Here is a 21,817-nt window from a genome sequence, read left to right as displayed (position 1 = left end):
TGCTACCAACCTCTCTCTCAAGTTTGTTTTGACTTCATCTATTACATCTTGGGGTAGTTAAAAATTGCAGGTTGGAACATATATAACAGAGAGCATTGCTTCATCCAGGTTAGCATTTGGAATCTGGGTCATCAGTTTCTGGGCTAAGGAGTTAATAGACGGCCCATGTGAGGCACTGTGCATTCCTCAGGTCCTTCCATGTTGTCCTTCTCAAATCAGTCTCCATAAAGGCTGTTTCATTAGCACAAAATGACAACCACAATTTAAAAATTTGGTAAACTACACTGTTCTATATTTCAATTTTCTTTCATCACTGTTATATGATGCATTATATACTAGTCCATTTCTTTAGGACAATGTGACAGCAGCTCTAAAGCTTATAAAGCATAAATAAATGGTAATATTTTACCATTATTTTCATTGCCTTTAGCCTTACAATTTTAAAAGTATAAACCCAGTCATTGAATTGAAAACAAGTATGTTAAATTCTAATAAGGTATATTTCAAAGTCAGATGTTTTGAAAGGAAGCTAAACGGTAAGATTTTATTTGTGATTTTTTTTCTTTTTGTGTTACAAAGCCTGGTTTTCAAGATAACATAACAAATGGTTCTCTTGGTTTAACACTTGCAATCCATCATTAATCAGTCACAAAATACTTTTTCTTGGCCAGCTTCCCTAGAAATCCACCTTGCAATCTGCCTTGTATTGGTGGGTCTTGGAAGTTACTGTCATTTATTACTTCTGCCTCTCTGCAAATGAATACCTTCGGGGAATTTAACGAAAAGATATTTTTCACCCAGGCTACATGACAGGTGTGTCAGCATTTTTTTTTAAACTTGAATGTTCCATATTATCCATTTTCTCACCTTTTACATTATTGAGAGCGATTTCATTTTTGAAAAGTATATTGTTTTTTGTGTAAATTCTAACAAATCCAATGTGTTTCAGATCATTTTCTCTCTTTGTCCTCCTCAAAGCAGACCATAGTGAATTGATTTTTCCTTGTAGTTCTATTACTAAGCTACTTTGTAACCGAAAAACTTTGGTTGGTTATTTTCTGTCAGATCCTTGATCTGATTTAAAAGATTCATAGAAGGAATTACAACATAGATAAAGGTACAAGGGGCAACTGCTGTCCTTTTTCACCCTTGCCAGCACAATTTCACAAATGTCCCCACTCACTCATACTAGGCTAATTTACTTTTGCTAGTGAACCTAATATGCATGTGAAATAAAACACGGTGTACTTGAAGTTCAAACCATGCAAGCACAGGAGCTGTCTCTTTTTTAACTTTGCAATCTTAATAAAAGCATGTTCTATTGCTTTACTTAATCTGCTAGGAAGAATAGTTTGCCTCCAACTTTTGTTAACCCTTTTTCAAACCAAATTATGTGTTTTTACACTTTGTAGCCTATGTCCAAGTGCTACTTATCATATCTGAATGAACAGGATGCAATGCTTACATTGTTTTTAAGTTTATGCTTTAATCAGGAATATATATGTAGATACCCAAAATGGAGCTGAGATATCAGGAAACAGCAGCCTATTGAAATTGATTAGTAGACAAAGCAGCATGAGTTTATCTCTTTTTTTTTTAATAGTCAGCTTTAAATGTGTGTCCAGATAAATAGCGATTCAATGAATTATCTGAGTGTGAAATGAAATGTCAAGCAAAATGACATCTTTTATTGGCTAACTAAAAAGATTACAATATGCAAGCTTTCGAGGCAACTCTGGCCCCTTCTTCAGGCAGTATCATTTTGCTTGACTTTTCATCTACATTCGTAATGGCTAACACGGTACAACACCCTAGTATTACTAATTGTGGAAGAAAACTGGTGGCAACTAAATTCTAGTAGAAGTAGAAGTTGCCTTCTACCTGGTAGCCTATATCCCAGAACTAGATTAACAGTTCAGAAAAACAGATAATTGAATGGTTATCCTATTTGTTTTTATTTTGTTGTGCAATTTAATAAAGTTTACATACAATTTGAATTTGGTACAGACTATAAACAGACAAAGAAGAAGAATTTGACAAAAGGAAATACATTTTTAAAATATGTGTATGTGGCCATTAATACTGTGCTTTGTATATGAATCTTGTGAGAGCTTACATTTACAGTTATTTACACAATATACTTAGGTAGGTAGGTAGGTAGGTAGGTTGACAGGCAGGCTAAGGGTTGGTTGGTTGGTACCTACTACTCTGCACATAAATTCAGGTCAATATCTGTTATAAATAATTGTTTGTCACCACAACTATAACCTAGTACACTCATTCCACTCCATACATAAATTCACACTAACATCGGATATAAAAAAAATACCTCAACAACACTACATCCTGGGACACTATTACTACATACAATCAAAGACTCACTTCAGATATTACAGATGACTTTACTATTGTCAGTCTCACATTGTATTCCTCTTACTTTGCAGATATTATGAGATACCTTTTTTTGGTAATAATTATAGTTGCAAATAAATTATCAAAACTCGCCCTTGATAGAGCACAACACCACCCCAAATCTCCATAAATCATTAAAGGTCTTAAAGTTTCTGGTCAGATTATAGTGAGAAGTCAAGCAAAATGACACCTTTTATAGGCTAACTAAAAAGATTACAATATGCAAGCTTCTGAGGCAACTCAGGCTCCTTCTTCAAGCAAAATGTACATCTTGCAGTACATGATTACATCTTGCCTGAAGAAGGGGCCTGAGTTGCCTCAAAAGCTTACATATTGTATTCTTTTTAGTTAGTCAATAAAAGGTGTCATTTTGCTTGACTTCTCACTACATTCATAATGGCTAACACAGTACAACACCCTAGTGGTCAGATTATAAAATGCAATATCCAGTTTCACTCTGCATTTTGAAAGCAGCTTAAACAGTAACACGGCAGTGGTCATTGGGTTCTTTCTCTCACTCCTCACTGCCAACTTTGCTTGACCCAAGAGAAAGTTCCTCAGCACACATTTGTTGTTAAGTTTAGAATTATTTACAATTCCAAAAATGAAACCAAATAATTTGATAAAGTTCATCCAAGTCCATTTAAAAGAACACCAAGAAAGGAAAAAAGAGAGCTAAGTCTGACACCCTTGGAGAAGTGACTGCCATTAAAGTATAGGTGGCTCCAGTAGCATGGATAGTCCTCCACTGCAGATTCTTAAGATGCTTCTGCAAAGGCAGATTATAAAATGTTGTCAGTGCAATCTGACACGTTAGGTTTGATGTGACCAGGTCTGTGGTGTGAAATTCAAGGATTTTATTGTCTAGTGTAACATCATCACACAGTAATTGGACACCTAGCTAGATGACAGCTTCCCTAAACTAGCAAAGATATCATATAACCAGCAATTGAGAACACATTCACAAAAAAAGCAGTATGGTGGGCAGGAGTGTACCACTTGGCAGCGTATTTATCTGTTGGGTGTTAAACCTTCAGGGTTCTTTTACTCAAAAGTATGAAAGTAAAATATTTTGAACACAAGAGTGAACACTTTTGCACACTGTTCTAGACTAGCATTAAAAATTTGGCAAATAAAATAATACTAATTTATTAGGTAAAAAAATGCTTTTCAAAATTCAGATTATTTACCCTATGAAAAAGTGCCAATGTGAGGTCCCTCCAGGGAAGTCTCTCTGGGCCATAGAACAGCTTGTGTAAGGTTTGAAGTCTGAAGGCTTCACTTTTACACCTGGCATCCACCAGCCCCTGACCCCTCTCTACGGTTGGCAAGTGGAGCACACCCCTCTTGATCCAGTGCATCTCATCCCAAAGGAAATCCAGCATAATCATCTGTATAGATTTTACATGGGCAATTGGTGGGTCAACACATCTTAGTTTGTACCAGAAACATGAAAGACCTTAATTATTAATAATTAGGACCCTGAATGAAATATCCTACACCATCCACCTCCATTGTTTTAGCATTAACGGAACTTTATTAGTCCATCTTTCCCAGTTCTCTTTGACAATACCATTCTCACCTAAACAAACCACAAGGTATTTAAAACTTTTTTTGTTCCACTTAAATGTCCCAGGAAAAATGGGTTTGTGTTATTTCCCCATTCACCCACCAAGAACACACTGCTTTAGACCTAGTTCAAAAACCTTACAAAAGCCTTTAGACAATGTACTAAAGTCTTAATGCCAGAAGTGCATGACACAAACACTGTGATGTCATCAGCATAAGTTTAAAGGGACAAGTGCGCCAATGTCTGACCTGCTACAGCAGTGAGTTGATGGAAAGGGAAAAAAACAACCTTGAGAGAGAGAGAGCAGCCCAAGTTACAAACAACGGGAATGTTAGGGTTAATCTTTAAGACTCCAACTTTAAATATGTATGCGTGATCTGCCCTATCAAAACATTTTCCTTTATCCAACAAGATGAACTCTGTTCAGAAACCAAAAAGTTTAGAAGCAGCAATCAGGTTGCACACTAAAAAAAATATTGTGAAAGCTGGTTATTTTGGATACACAGCAGGTCTGGTCTTGTTTACAATACACTGTATAACAGTCCACAGGGAATTAACAAGAGTGCTGGACATGATTTTTTAGTCTGTGTATAGCAGGTTGACGGAACACCAGTTCTTGAGCTCTGCCAGGTCCCCCTTTCTAGTTAGAAGTTTGAAAAGGCTCTCCAGCAGGACAATGGAAGTTCATTAGCTTGCAAACTTTCTTCTAACACTGCCAAGCAGGTTAGTATCCACTAACTTATAGAAAGTTTTGAAAAACTTTACTGACAAACCATCGATCCCAGGCAACTTCCCAGTATTCATAATGTTGAGGGTAGCCATTGATTCTGTCATGCCTTGCAAGAGCTCTTTCTTTTCAGTGAGAACCTGTGTTTAAATCCCTTAACATGTGCCTGGTCTCAGAAGTTTCTCCTGTTGCATCTACCAGGAAGATTTTTTGATAAAAGTCCAATGCCAGGGCCCAAACAGCCTCTGGCTCTACGTGAATTCATCCATCCTCATTAGTTTACCTTGGGATCTTCTGTAGTCTAAATTCTAAATTCCCCTTGGGATTAGTAAAGTTTATCTAATCTATTCCAAAGAAATACTGGGTAAGGGAGTAGATCTGTGGGAGCTCTTGAATTCTGGACCACACAAGAGCACCATCAACATGTTGGTTAAATAAGTCCATCAGAGACTGTTTCTTAATATTTAGAATTTTAAACGCCCTTATCCAGTACAGACAAAAGATGTAAATGTCTGTCTCCGGGTTCTGCCATTGTTTGTTTCAGTTTTTGGGTGGCATTCTCAGTATATTGCTGACAGAGAATTTTAATCTCAGTTTTCAAAATGTCCCACCACTGCCTCAGGGCAGCTTCCTTCTCCATCTTTTCCATCTTTCAGCCCTGTCCATTGTTTCCAGAAAAATAGTAAAACTTTTTTTGAAATGCCAGTAAGATCTGATAAAAGGTCTGAAATGGAAAATAGTTTTAGATAAACAAGACTGTGGTCAGAAAATTCATAGGAAAGAATAGAGCAGTTGGTTTTGCGATTTCTTTTCTAATTAAACAGTAGAAGTTGCCTTATCTGGCCATAGAAATCCAGCTTGAAGAACATTTCACTCATGAGTATTGTCTGGAATTGGCATGCAAATCCTCTAGATGTGAACCAAGTATAATTAAGAAACTGAGCTGAAATAAGGCTCCAATCCATTCCAGTCTAGCATTGCATTCTCAGTTCAATTAAAATTACCATCCACAAAGACAAACTCCTCATCCTTAAGCTGTAGTAAAAAAAATCATCTAAGGCTGAAACTGCAAACACTCCCTTCCTTTAACTGGAGCATACACATTTATGAAAACCCACTTTTCTCCTCCTAAGTAGGCATCCATTTTTATGAGCCTTCTCTTACCATTCTCTATCATTAGACAAAATTACAAGAAAATAGAATGGCCAGACCAACGCTGGTTCCATGCTATATCTGTATGCATTCCTTGCAAAACAAAAATAACATTAAGTTGTTTTTGTTTTGAATAATCAAAGACAAACGCTTATTTCAGTGCATCCCAAATCTTATTAATATTTCATGTGCCAATGGTGCAAAAGGACATCAGAAGTGAAAAAAGAAGCTGTAAGTAATGTCTTGCTTACTAAAAAACTGGAGAAAAGTTAAACTGATCCATCATTATGGCTTAGACAGCAGGGACTGTTTTAACTTTGCTAATGACATTGTTTAGCCTCATTTAAAACACTTCATCAGTTTGGATGAAATGAAGACTAAATAATTGGAGCTATGCATTCTGAATCTCAAAGCCACATCAAGTTCACGCTGTAAATCATTCAGGATCAAATAAACTTGTTATATTTTAAGTTCTTGAAAAAATACATAATTTTTTAAGAATGTAAGTATATTAGGAATGATTATTTTCTTTGCTGGAGCTGCAAGTGGTAATACAGTAACCAGACTGCTATTGATAACCACCCCACTCTGTACTAGATTGTGGACCAATGCCTCACTATTCAAAATGATAACTACCATTCTGTTTATTCTTGAGGCTGATTCAACATTTTTACCCAACTAATCCCTCAAATTTCTACTGAAACCTTGGGATCCACAGTGAGCTTAATGATATAGTGCCTGGACAAGTTGCAGCTCAAGTAGCGTCCCTGGGACACAGATAGGCATTTTATTTTATTCTAATCTTCCACTTTCAATAAAAACTGTTTATGTCTTCTTTACATTTTAAACATAGTAAAACTAAAAGACTCCGTCAAGGGCACACAGGATGTATGTACTGCCTAAACATTTGCATCTTCTTTCCATATAAAGTCTATCTTTCATTTTTCGTTGGAATTTAATTGTCTTAGTTGGAAAATGACATAGTGTGTTTAGTTTTACATTCTTTCTCAGCTTTAAACATCATGTATCTCCTATAATTCACTAAATATTAATTTTAAAATGCATCTCAATGTTTTCTTTATTTTGGATTTAATATTATAATATTGTATCATCTGTTTAGTTATTCATATTTATGTACCATTTCTTTCATTTTCTGTTTGATTTTATATAACAAATGTATTTAGTACTACATACATCACTATGCTGTATAAATTTACTGTAAGTGTTCCATTATCCATTTTCTACGTGTTGATTCATTGCAGGGTGTACTTTGTGGATATTGCACACCTTTCTTTTGGTACCTGTATAGCTACTGGTATAACAAAACAGAAACAAATTGTCATTGTCAACACCTGTAAGCTGCAAGATAAATGTGAAAAGTTAAATTAGAAATTTAAAAGGACTGATTAGTTATAACTGTAAAGTCACTGCAAGCTTGGAAATAAAAATATTTAATATTTAAATTTTTGGGTGCTAGTAAAATTAGACTAAGTGCAAGAGATCAAGAGCACGGAATCCTCATTTAATATACCTTAGTGCTTACAATTACAGAACTATGATATAATTTTCACATTTTTTGTTTAAACGGTGAAGTACAGGCAGGTTAATCAACTTGACTTAAATTCAGGGTGTGGAGTGACAGCTTTGTGGATTTAGATTAAATACTCTAAAGAGTAGGCCAGACCATATAATATAATGTGATAGTAAAGTAATTTCCTGTTAATTTATTTTAATTTATTTCTATATTGTCCACTAAAAAGGTTGGTTAGGGATTTGCATTGACAGCTCATGATAGTTTTAATTTATAGTCAGTCAGAGAGACTGATAGCTATTTCATATGTAAGTTGATCTCTGGGGAAATTCATACGCATTACCAGAAACACTGCTGTTTTGTAGTTAAAAACTAAAAAAAATATGTGGAAACTGTTGCATAAGTGCAAGACCCCAAATTGTACAAGACTCTATATGTTTAGTGTTTACTGTTCTTATGAAAAATGAAAGGATTTATTATACATTCTGACTGTGGGCACAAAGAGTCCCATCAACTTAGTACATTTGGGAAAAATGTGACGGTGGTTACTTTGCGTAAAGGTCATGAAGACCTGTCACTTGGGAAGCACTTTCATTAAGTCCTGGATCAGGCCCATACTTGGCTACCCATCCCAATTGCTTTATTCATTGTTGTTCACCCAAACTGATGTTACTCCTGCAGCAGACTACTATATAGGAGTGTACACTGGCCAGCATAGACTCATAGAACACCCTTATCAGCTTGTTATTCAATTTAAAGAGCCTAAATTCTTTTTTTTTCTGCTCTAACTTCTGTGCATCAGCTTTGTTTGTTGTGCTGTTCAGTCAGATGTTGATGCCCAGTTTTTAGTTGAGAAAAGTAAATCAGTTTTAGTTGACTAGAAGTAAAAATAAATTAGTGGATATCTTGTTTAACATATGAATATGCAAAGAATAAACTGTACCTCAAAACTATTATACTAACATATACACTAATGAGCCAAACCACATGTGATTAATGAACAAAAGAAGTTTAGAGAAGGTATAGAAAGGATTTACTCCAAAAGTTCTTGTTTAGATAACAGTAGTTCTGGTCTGTCATCACAGTTTTTTGGCCTTCAACATGCCTTAGTTATGCTGCTATAAGATTTTACCAAAAAAAGCTGGACCAAGCAGCACACTTTTATTTTCAATATAGGGTTTATAAAGAATGAGATTATGATCGACTATCTGATTTATCACACCATGTGTACATTTTAAATTTATTCCTGATATTTTACTGCTTAAAATAATACTAAAATAAAAATTCAAACATTATTATATCTGAATGTTGAATTAGTGAGTTCCAAAGAAATTTAGGATACCAACATTTAAACAAAACCTTAAAAGCTGTTTTTGTAACAAAATATTTTTAAAATCTGGTTTGTCAGGGAATCACTCTTGTGAGGTTTGCAACATTTGCTATTGTAGGATGTATATGTACATCATTAGCTTATTAAAAAAAACTCATTAAAGAGTCAGATTTTTTACATTAATCCAATATTCCACAACTCTTGTAAAGAGCCTTTGCAATGCTGTTTCCAAAGTGTCTCACATGAGTGATCAGACTTTTTCATTGCTTAGCTTGTCTGTAAATCCAGAATTACAAAAGTTACCTGTAGTCAACTAATTGTAACTGAGAGACTGCATTACATGCACTACCATTCTAATATATGACATACTTTAAGTGCTTTTACTACGTTCTTCACATTTTAGGGTTTATGCTCAGAAACATTAGTTTGCCCTCAAAAACCAAATGAATAACACAAATTTAGTGTTTAAAGATTCATATTCAGCAATAGAGCAATGCTGTTTTGCTATACTGTACATTTACATATATTAATTGAGAAATCCTACTGTAAATACATTTTATGTTGGTATTAATAAATGGAGCAGCTTGTTTCATCAATGATGTAGACAAGACAAATAGACAGTTCTTTTGAAACTTGCCTCTATTTTTCAATGCTATGAATGTTGTCATCAATGCCACTGTGCCTGTATGTGTAAGTGGATACGGTACAAGGTGGTTTCACCCAGAACCCTGAACTGTATTCACCAGTTACAAAATGGATGGATGCATGGATGAACATGTGTAGATGTGCTCATGACAATCAAACAACAAATGCAAAGCTTCTGTTCCTTTATCGGGACTGTGTAGGACAAGTATTAAAAGTGATTAATCCCTCGTCATTTCATCAGCTGTAACAAATGCGTGACATTACACTCTAAACAGTTACAACTCACATCTGAAGCTGAGCACATCTGATTGCACTCTCAAAGCTGCTTGAATCTGTTTCTTAAGTAATTCGTAAAGGGATAGAACTGGTAAAAACAAAATTCTGTGTGTTGGCTTTTTTTTTTCCCCCCCCCATTAATAAGCACGTTTTCCGCAATCTCACACTGAAATTCTCGAACACACAGCATTGCCAGATATGACTTTTGTTCTTTTTCTTTTTGACATGTGTTGATGCAGTGCTGTATCATCACCACTATAAGCCTTTTTCATGTGTAGTTTTTACTCACATTTTTCACACATATTATTGTGCCATCCGAAGTTCCTTGTATATTTGTGGTCATTTAAGAGTGCAGTACTGACCTTAGTATCAAAGTACAGTATCTTGTGACTACTAGCAGCACACTCTAAATAAAATAAACTAATGGATTTGATGCATTCATATTAGCAGGGTGAATGAGAGCCAGAGGTAATGGTATTGGCATCAGGCAAGTCACCACCTAGATATAGATGCATATTCAGGTTTGTGGTGTTCTTTCTTATGAGCGTCATTCCACATGGCTTACAGTGGGTTTTATTTTTGTCAGCATTGTAATTAAAGTTGGTCCATATGTCTGACTGCTTTTTTTCACTCATGAATCATGTTGGCCAATATAGCAGAGCAGAGTGGAGCAGGATTCTAGCTGACGTGATGATTTCCTGATCGCGCCCAAACTATTGTTATCCAATTACAGGTGTGCATACAAGTTTTTTAAATTACACCACTGCATTCATGCTCATTATTTTCTTCCATCCATCCATCCATTCTCTTCCGCTTATCCGAGGTCGGGTTGCGGGGGTAGCAGCTTGAGCAGAGATGCCCAGACTTCCCTCTCCCTGGCCACTTCTTCTAGCTCTTCCGGGAGAATCCCGAGGCATTCCCAGGCCAGCCGGGAGACATAGTCCCTCCAGCGTCTCCTGGGTCTTTCTTATTTATTTATTTTTTATCAGACCATATCATGTGTAATAAAGATGTGCAAAGAACTTCACTCACTCATTGTCCAGTTGTGTGTTTGTAATATTTTCATTATGTTTTTTTTTTCCATAAACAAAGATTTTAAAAGCATTCATCTTAGTTTTCATCATTAAAGGAACATTTTTATTTAGTTTTTGTTCCATTTTCATCATAGTTTTTATCAACAAAATTAACACTGCTCTGAACTTATTCCCAAACCAGAGAGGCTATATAATAAGTCAAAATGAAATAATCCTCACCATAATGCAAGCTTTGTCTATGTGGAAATAGGCTCTATGGAGAATGCAGATCTAAGTGTCATGTACCCCTTGGTGTGACTGGTAGGAAGTTTGCAGAAGCTAGGCTGTAGCCAGGAATTATAGTTGTTTCAGGACCGGGCTATCAAAGGTCCTTATAAAGTGTAACATGCCAGGTTCTAGTTTGTAGTTCTTAAGTGAAGTTAGATGCTCATTTTTTAGTTACTGGGACAATTCAGGATGAGTTAAAAAAAATATTATCCTCTTTAGGCTCAGAGAAGGAGTGCATATCCACTCAAGAACTCCACAACCCTTTAAGCATGGTCAGGCCCAATTGTCTCGGTAAAGCAGACTTTTTTTCAGTTTAATTCTTGCTTGGTCAGCACTGTTTCAGAAGGACAGTCTCATGGGCTGAACTATTGGAGTGGAACTGAATCTTTTTGAAGACATGTAGTTCATTGTTTTGTCTAAATTTTCTTCCACCCTTTGATAACTGATCTGGCCCATAGCTGGTGGTGCTGATCTTCCCTCTCTTCTTCTTCCCTAACTCACTACTTTTTTAGTGTTCTGTTGTAGCCAAGCTTGTCCCTAGAGTGACTCCTCTTTTGTGGAGCTGCTTTTTCACAAATCACTGCATTCTCTTGATGTGGTCTTTATCTTTTGACCTGAATGCTTACTTCCTTTTATGATTCAGTAGGTGCTTAGACTGTGGTGGGTTGGCACCCTGCCCAGGATTGGTTCCTGCCTTGTGCCCTGTGTTGGCTGGGATTGGCTCCAGCAAACCCCCGTGACCCTGTGTTCGGATTCAGTGGGTTGGAAAATGGATGGATGGATGGATGGATAGGTGCTTAGATAAACATTATTTGTTATTGCAGGAACAATGTGCCATCTTTGTGGGAACTTTGTCATTCACAGAAGTTACTGTAGTCTGCCATGTAATAAATGTGTTCCTCCTCAGACATTTTTATTCATGTCCTCACAGTCTTTATGAGAATGTATAGCTGTTGAATAATTGTTTTATATCGGGAGATTAGATGTACAAAATTGTAGTCAGATCTACCCAGTGGAGGCAGAACCACAGAGTTGTATATGTCTTTTATAAATCCAGGATCTAATACTCTTTTATTGTTCACTAAGCAAATTATAAAAATTTGTTTTGAAACATAATTAAGATTCCCAGAACAGGAAAGCAAATGCATATTCTGTACTAGGTTTGCTGATAAATGAAAATATTGTCTCCAAAGCAATTGCAGCATTAGCTAAGACCTGGTCATACATATAACTGTATGAAAACTCTCATGGTATGTAATATGTTGGCAGCTAAGTGGCAGCTAGTTCCATATTTGAAACATGTGGCTGTGGCTTTATTGGTCAGTTACAAGTTCAGCTAACATTCTACCTTTCTTTGTGGTTTCTTCTCTGGTACTCCTGTTCATGCAAATGATACGAAGTTTATTTAGTGCCTTCTTAGTATCAGAAGCCTAAACTCTTAGTCAAGTTTCTCAAAACACATGAAGGTACAATGCTTGTATTTTCAATGGCTCTTCATAACCACAGAGAGAGTTTTCTTCTTTATTCTGAAAGGAGCTTGCATTGCCCAATACAACAGATGGAAGAGAATGTGGATTATTTTTCAATTTTTTTCTGTACCTTATTTTAAGTTGGCAAATTGAAAGAGTTTTCTAATTTATGAGAGGAGGATGGCAAAACACATAACAAAACACCTAAGATCCCAAGTTCAGTCTGAAGTGACCTCTGTGGTTTCAGGCTTTTATCAAAACCAAATTCAAAATCAGTGCTTAACTCTTACTTTTAACTAATTTCATTGTTCAGTCAGCTATCCTTTTTTATTAATTTATTCTAAATTTCTAATTCAATTTCTAAATTCTGAAATACTTTTATTATTAGGTGATAAATTAAATCATTTGCCTTTCCATTTTAATTTTTGCTCCTTAATTTTAATTGATAAAAATACATGCTAAAGGATATCAATTACTTTAGTGCCGTATTCATTGGTCTGCTCCTTTGTAGGAATCATTTGAAGCATTAGAACATTTTTAGTAGAAGGTAAGGTATCATATTTGACAGTAAAAATCAACTCTCATTTTATACAGTAGAATACAAGTCAAAGGAGGTCATACTTTATAATGCACTAATGAGGCCTAAACTGGAGTACTTGTGTTCAATTTCTCCATTGTACAAAAAAGGCACAGCAGAGCAAAAGAAATTCCAGAGAAGAGCAACTAGGCTGATTCCTTGACTGAGAGATATGAGCTGTGAAAAAGTACTGAAATAGTTGAACCTTTTCAGTTAAAGCAAATCAAGATTAAGAGGTGACCTGATTAAAATGTTTAAAGTTATGAAAGGAATAAGTATGGTGCATCCCAGTTTTTTTGTAGATAAAGTTCATCAACAAGAACACAGGAGCACAGAAGGAAACGTGGACTTGAGGGACTTTCAAAACTTACCATTTTGAAAAATTAGATGAATAGGGATGATAAGTTTTGTTGGATTGAATGGTCTTTTCTTGTCAAAATTATTCAAATGTTCTAATGGCACAATGTTTATATTGCCTGATTCTAAAAAAAAAAAATGCCCCTAATCTTAACCCTCTGTCCATAGTGAAAGATTTTTAGTGAGCAGACAAGTCAACGTTGTTTGCATTTGTGTCTGCAAAAACTCCTTTCTATTCAAGACATACTGTAGACATACTTAAGCGAGCAAACTTTAGAGTAAAGGGTAAATTAAAAGAAAACAGCAAAAGAAACATAAGGATTTGAAGCTATTTCAAAAAATATATACATTTATGTATTTTTTTAATATTTGTAGGCCAGCTGACTAAACAATGAGATCAATTAAAAGCAAGAATGACACAGGACGGAAATTGAAACCCATTGATGTACACAGTACAGTATATAAAACTGTCAATTACCTTTACGAAAGGGAACTTACATAATTAGGGTGTGTTATAATTGTTAACATTTAAAGCATAAGCAGGTTAAGCTGCTCAGGATCAATTAGTCATAATTGTACATACAGTAAAAGTTTTGTTGTGACTAACATTTTGAAGGCTTTTTTGTTGAAATCACAGAAAATTGATTGAGTGTTTAGAACTATTTATGAAGTAGCAATTGTGATATCTGTGTCAAAAGCAGTTATCCATGGAGGACTTCTTTGCAGATTTTTCTACTGCATTTCATGTTTTTTTTGTCCAAATCAATGTAGCATATTTTATGTAAGTGTCTTAGTGTTAAGAATTGCAGTTCTTCTGTTAGATTCAAGAACGACAGATTTTCAAAGCACAACATTTTCCTGTTTTGTATATGACTGTAAACTTTAGATCTCAATTTTGATGTTCATTTGCACAGCTTAAGTTATTCCAGAAGTCAAGTGTTAATGACACCTAATTGCATTCTTTGAGTATTTATAGAAAAACATTTTATGATGTCATTTATTTTGTCAATTATCAGGATTTTTAAATATGATTTTTTTTTAAATACAATTCTAATAACATCCTTCGTTTTACCTTGGAATGTATTCCTTAACAAATTTCTCCATATATAAAATTATACTGGATACAGATGAAGAAAAATACGGAGGGCACCAAAGACTTGACCACAATACAGAGTTCTTTTCTGAACCGAAACCTTTCAATAATCGGCAGAACTCCTTAAAGGTAAGTTGCCATTTTTCCCTGCAAGTTATTTCACACAGTTTACCTATCTTTATTTATTATCAGCATCTGCAGTAAGTCAAAGTACTTTGGCTTTCTGTTGTTACCACTTCAACAATACAAAATCAAAAGCATATGAATGCACATCAGAAGAGGTATTGTTTCAGTTTGCATATTGTTCCTTTTTTGTCCAATGTGGTTTCCACTCTTTTTTATTTTCTCAACTGTGTTTCTCTGTACATAATGGTCTCCACTAGTTGCCTGTGTTTCATTTTAAAATAGTTAGGCTTTCTTTAGTGAAGCTTGATGGCTGCTTGTTTTTTTTAAAGATTTGCATAAAATCCTTTCCACCATATATATTTGCATTTTCTGTATTTTATTAAGCTTTGTGTCAGTGTCACCAAAATATTCATTTTACAAGAAATGTTGTACTACCTTTTCTTAGTCATCCAATACTGTTTTTTCTTCATTGTTCTTTGGGTACCCATGCTATACTCTTTTAGGTAAAACAAGTAACAAAACCTCCACTATGCTGATTATTATTCAGTACTATTGATGTTTGGTAAGCTTCAAATTTTGGTTGGATTTGATGTGGAATGTGTATATGAGGTGATCTTTCATTGGTGTTGCAGATATTCTGTGTTTGTTTTAAATTGCCCAGCTGTGAATTCATAAAACCTTACCGTACTGTCTAGCAACATATTTTGCCACTATTACCTCACATTAACATTGTCACCAAAGCTGTAAGTCATGTCAAAAATTCAAACACTATTGAAAAATATGAAGGGCAGTAGAGTGGCACCTAGGTTAGTGCTGCTGCCTCACAGAGCAAGTGTCATAAGTTTAAACTCTTCTCCTGTTTACTGTCTGTATAGATTTTGCTTGTTTTCCCTATTTTTTATGTATTTTTCTCTAGATAATTCATCTTTCCTATGACATTCCAAAGACATCTGTGTTATGCTAAATGATGAATAATATGGCCACTTGTGGATGTGCACTAGTGGACCCTGTGATGGACTGATGCACTGTCCATTAAGGATGCCTGCTTTGCACTCAATGCTGCCCAGATGAACTTTGGCACATCATAGTTCTGGCTTTAATTAAGTGCGTTTGAGCATGTTATAAAATATTTTGTTGTTACAGAACTTTCTTTTGGTTTCAACTATAACATTTCCCAGTGTAACAGAAAAAAAGCAAAAGAGTGGAAAGGAAAACAAATTCAGACCTAGTTATTCCAAAACAAGGTCATGAAACGGATGCAAAACTAGTCTCACCCAGGATGACCAGTCCATCACAGGTCACGATCCCACACCCACACTATTCCAGTTTTGAGTCACCAGTCAACATAACATACATGTCTTTTAGGATAAATAAGGAAACCTGAATACCTGGAGAAACAAATATAGACGCTGTGAGAATGTGCAGACTCCATACAGATAATGTCTGGTCTGGGATTTGAAAAGCAACATTCTGGAGGTGTGGGACCCCAAAGCAAAAGCATTCTGTCACCATTAGTTTTTAAAATATGTACTGTAGCTCTACATTTTGGTTTTTTGTAATTAAGGTATACTGTATTTGGGAGACATGACACAGTATAAAATGACACCTTTTAAATTATTCCAAAAACCAAATCAGAAATACAAACTTCAAAGGAATGATTTTAACTCCCCTAAATAAATCAGCTCTTCGTAAATTAATTACGGTCGTGCTCCTAACCTCACATTAACAGTTTTCCTTAATTTTTAGACTATAACCAAGCTAAATAAAGTTTTTGAAGGCTAATGCAGGAATTGGACAACCCAAAATATGTAATTCTTTAAGACCTATATTATTAAATTGAATTCTGTAATATGTAGTGCTTTAATACTATTATATGTGCCTTATTTGCTTCCTGACTGGCTATTCTGTTTTACATTTTGCTGGAAATTAAAGTCTACATTCTATGAAAATATCCAGTTAGCTGCATCTTTCAAGGGCTTTTCTTACACATCATCATCTGTCAATGTACTGTTTTCAGCCACTGCACTTCATAATATTAAACTAATTTAAACAGCCATTTTGTAAGACTAAGCTTCACCATTTCTGCAAATGTTTTCAAATTAAATGTTAAAGTTCAACAAAAAGCTGCATTTGGTTTTCCATTTGCTGGGTAAAGTACTTTGCTGCCCCCTTTGTTTTATAAGATGTAACAAGATGCTTGATTGTATCATACACAGCAGAATACAACCCCCTGTCATAGGAGAATTCGACTATAGACTCACTGCCAAGGCCTTCAAAAATACACCAACCAGCACTGAAAATGTCCAAACAGCACTGACAAATTTATTCCATAAACTGCACCTGCAAACAGATACCTTTTTAATGGAGAAATCTATATATTGTTTAAGTTTTGACTTTCTACACAAACATTTTTTTATATATTTGTTTTGTCTTCAACTACTTTCTCAATGCTCAATATCTTCTGCCTTAAGAAGATGCTTCTCTGGAAGAAGTTTTATGAAATTGTTTCTATTTAATGTTTGTATTCTGTTTTATGTCCTGTGTATACTGCAGTGGCTAAATTAAATGGGTGAAGCAGATATATTTTTCTTTATGAATTGGTCATCCATTGATACATAGAGAGAGGTTGGGAGCATGCACTGATAGCGCATTGCCACACCCACCTCAAGCCAAACCACCTGGATTGGGACCCAAGTGCAGCGGGTGACACCTCAGCACCACACTGAAAAGTGTGAGGTTTTTCTTTTTTACGGTGGCTGGAGTGCCAATCCAGCCACCAACCCCCAAGTTTTCCCTGTAAATTGGAGGACCTGCTTGCAGGGCTGGATATGGAATAACGTCATACCCAGGACAAAGCAATTGCAGGTTAAGGGTCTTGCTTCAGGGCCCAATGGAGCAGAGTCACTTCTGGTGTTTATGGCATTTAAAATGGCTTCTGGTTCGTTTATTTGTGTAATTTTCAGTAAAGCTATTATTTGTATGTTTAATTCAGTAAGCATTAAGCAAACCTTTGGAGGAAGGAAAGAACAATTAATTCACTGTTAAGTTCATGAAACCAAATTGAGATGACTATTGCTTTTGTGACATGGTACATTAATCATGCTAATACTAGCCATTAGAAAATGGGTAAATTGTGGCCATAAAGTTATGCACGTGGTCCATAACAATATTTAAATAGGCCATGGCACAATGAATGATATTAATGGGCCCAAAGTGTGCCAAGAAAACATTCCCCACACCATTATATCACCCCCAACAGTCTGGACTGTTCACACAAGGCAGGTTGGGTGCATGGATTTCTACTATTGACACCAAATTCTGATGCAACCATTTGTGTGCCTCAGCAAAAATCAAGATTCATCAGATCAGGCTAAATTTTTCCAGTGCGCATTACAGCCTCAGACGTCTGTCCTTGGCTGACATGAGTGGAACCTGACATGGTCTTCTGCTGTCGTAGCCCATCCACGTCAAAATTTAATGTGTTATGCATTCTTAAATCACCATAGTGTATAAAGTGGTTATCTAGTTAATATAGCCTTTCTGTCAGCTCAGTCCAGTCTAGCCATTCTCCACTAATTTCTGTTATCAACAAGAATTTCTGTCCATAGAACAACTGCTCACTGCATGTTTTTTTCCCACACCATTTCTTAGTAAACTCTAGAGACTGATGTGTGTGAAAATCCCAGGAAATCAGCACTGTTTTGGTGCTAACATTCATGCCACTGTCAAAATCACTAAGATCACACTTTTCCCCATTCTGATGTTTGATACGAGCATTACCTGAAGCTGAAACCTGTATCTGCATGACTTTATGCATTGCGCTTCTCCTTATTCTTCTTCTTTCGGCTGCTCCCATTAGGGGTTGCCACAGTGGATCATCTTTTTCCATATCTTACTGTCCTCTGCATCTTGCTCTGTCACACCCATCACCTGCATGACCTCTCTCACCACATCCATAAACCTTCTCTTAGGCCTTCCTCTTTTCCTCTTTCCTGGAAGCTCTATCTTTAACATCCTTTTCCCAGTATACCCAGCGTTTCTCCTCTGCACATATCCAAACCAACACAATCTCACCTCTCTGACTTTGTCTCCCAACCGTTCAACCTTAGCCAACCTCTAATGTACTCATTTCTAATCGTGTCCGTCTTCAACACACCCAATGCAAATCTTAGCATCTTAGCATCTTTAACTCTGTCATCTCCAGCTCTGTCTCCTGCTTTCTGGTCAGTGCCACCATTTCCAACTCGTATAACAAAGCTGGTCTCACTATTGTCCTGAAGATCTTCCCTTTCACTCTTGCTGATACCCATCTGTTACAAATTACTCCTGACACTCTTCTCCACCCATTCCACCCTGCCTGCACTCTCTTTTTCACCTCTCTTCCACAGTCCCCATTACACTGTACTGTTGATCCCAAGTATTTTAACTCATCCACCTTCGCCAACTCTACTCCCTGCATTCTCACCATTCCACTGACCTCTCTCTCATTTATACAAATGTATTCTGTCTTGTTCCTACTGACCTTTATTCCTCCCCTCTGTAGAGCATATCGCCACCTCTCCAGGGTCTCCTCAACCTGCTCCCTACAGATCACAATGTCATCAGCAAACATCATAGTCCAAGCGGACTCCTGTCTAATCTCATATGTCAACCTGTACATCATCATTGCAAATAAGAAAGGGCTCAGAGCCAATCCCTGATGTAATCTCACCTCCAAGTTGAATGTATCTATCACTTCTACCGCAGACCTCACCACTGTCACACTTCCCTCGTACATATCCTGTGCAACTCTTACGTACTTCTCTGCCACTCCCAACTTCCTCATACAATATCACAACTCCTCTTGAGGCACCCTGTCATATGCTTTCTCCAGGTCCACAATGTAGCTCCTTCTGGCCTTCTCTATACTTCTCCATCAACACCCTCAGAGCAAACATCCCATCTGTCTTGCTCTTTCTTGGCATGAAACCATACAGCTGCTCACTAATCATCACCTTCCTTCAAAACCTAGCTTCCACTACTCTTTTCTATAACTTCATGCTGTGGCTCATCAATTTTATCCTCCTTTAATTACTACAGACCTGCACATCCCCCTTATTCTTAAATATCGGCACCAGTATATTTCTTCTCCACTCCTCAGGCATCCTCTCACTTTTCAAGATTCCATCAAACAATCTGGTTAAAAACTCCACTGCCATCTCTCCTAAACACCTCCATACTTCCACAGGTATGTCATCTGGACCAACGGCTTTTCCATTCCTCACCCTCTTCATAGCTGTCCTTACTTCCTCCTTGCTAATCCATTGCACTTCCTGATTCACTATCTACACATCATCCAACCTTCTCTCTCTCTCTCTCTCTCTCTCTCTCTCTCTCATTCTCTTCATTCATCAGCCTCTCAAAGTACTCTTTCCATCTTCTCAGCACACCCTCCTCGCTTGTGAGTATGTTTCCATCTTCATCCTTTATGACCCTAACCTGCTGTATATCTTTCCCAGCTTGGTCCCTCTGTCTAGCCAATCGGTACAGGCCTTTTTCTTCCTCCTTAGTGTCCAACCTCTCATACAACTCATCATACACCTTTACTTTAGCCTTCGCCACTTCTCTCTTCACCTTGCATCTTATCTCCTTGTACTCCTTTTACTTTCTGCATCTCTCTGACTATCCCACTTCTTCTTTGCCATCATCTTCCTCTGTATACTCTCTTGTACTTCCTCATTCCACCACCAGGTTTCCTTTACCTCCTTCCTCTGTCCAGATGTCACGACCAAGCACCCTTCTTGCTGTCACCCTTACTACTTCTGATGTAGTTGCCTAGCTGTCTGGTAACTCTTCATTGTCACCCAGTGCCTGTCTTACCTCCTCCCTAAACTCAACCTTGCAGTCTTCTTTTTTCAACTACCACAATTTCATCCTTGGCTCTGCCCTCACTCTCCTCCTCTTCTTGTTCTCCAACGTCATCCTACAGACCACCATCTTATGCTGTTTAACAGTCTTTAATCTTCTTCAGATGGAGTCTTCTGCATAGGATGTAATCTACCTGTGTGCATCTTCATCCACTCTTGTACGTCACTCTATGTTCCTCCCTCTTCTTAAAATATGTATTCACCACAGCCATGCCCATCCTTTTGGCAAAATCCACTATCATCTGACCTTCTTCATTCCTGTCCTTAACACCATACCTACCAATTACCTCCTCATCTCCTCTGTTCCCTTCACCAACATGTCCATTGAAATCTGCTCCAATCACCATTTTCTGTCTTTTGAGTACACTGTCCATCACTTCATCCAACTCACTCCTGAAATCTTCTTTCTCACCCATTGCACACCCAACTTGCGGGGCATATGCACTAATAACATTCATCATCACACCTTCAATTTCCAGCTTCATAATCATTACTCTGTCTGACACTCTTCACTTCCAAAGCACTCCTGACATTCTGTTCCTTCAGAATAACTCCTACCCCATTTCTCCTCCTATCCACACCATGATAGAACAATTTGAATCCACCTCAGATCCACCTGACTTTACTCCCCTTCCATTTAGTCTGTTGCATGCACAATATATCAACCTTCCTTCTTTCCATCATATCGGCTAACTCTCTTCCCTTACCAGTCATACTGCCAACATTCAAAGTTCCTACCCTCAGTTCCACTCCCTTTACCTTACTCCTCCCCTCTTTTCTCCGGAAACATCTCCCTCCTCTTCTTCTCCTTCTTCGGCCAATAGTAACCCAATTTCCACCAGCACCCTGTTGGCTAACAGTACTGGTAGCGGTCGTTGTTAACCCAGGATTCAAACGGTCCAGTATGGAAATCTGTATTGTTGGCCGCATGTTGATGTGGCACAAGTTTACACCAGATGCCCTTTCTGACGTAACCCTCCTCATTTATCCGGGCTTGGGACTGGCATGAAGAAACACACTGGTTTGTGCATCCCCTGTGGCTGGGTTACTTAATGCATTGTGCTACTGCCACATAATTGGCTAATTAGATAATTGCATGCACAAGCAGCTGTACAGGTGTTCCTAATAATTTCCTCAGTGAGTGTATTTTGTAAAGGAGATCTAGCCAATTTACAGTTATACATTAAATGAAACATTTAAAAATTAGAATAAAACTTAATCAGACACCAGTTGGCGATGCTTCTTAGCATTTGTTAAATGTAGGTGTCAAGCCATTTGATTTTAGAGTCATCGGTATTGCAGTATTACAAAAAAAAAGCCTGTAATTATTCAGTAATTTTAGAAA

General features: G+C 36.8%; 1 protein-coding gene across 1 annotated transcript in view; it reads left to right on the top strand.

Annotated features, from left to right (window-relative positions):
• The window catches only part of gbe1b (glucan (1,4-alpha-), branching enzyme 1b), a 1,026,151-nt gene that overhangs the window by 857,033 nt on the left and 147,301 nt on the right, over positions 1-21,817 (top strand). The window contains exon 15 of the mRNA XM_051926986.1: positions 14,452-14,569. Coding sequence (XP_051782946.1) covers positions 14,452-14,569 — 118 coding nt within the window. The remainder of the gene's footprint in view (positions 1-14,451; positions 14,570-21,817) is intronic.

The sequence above is a fragment of the Erpetoichthys calabaricus genome, chromosome 4 (assembly GCF_900747795.2).
Source record: "Erpetoichthys calabaricus chromosome 4, fErpCal1.3, whole genome shotgun sequence".
NCBI lineage: Eukaryota > Metazoa > Chordata > Cladistia > Polypteriformes > Polypteridae > Erpetoichthys > Erpetoichthys calabaricus.
Note: the sequence above shows the minus strand (reverse complement) of the source record. Positions and strands in the feature narration are given on the sequence as shown.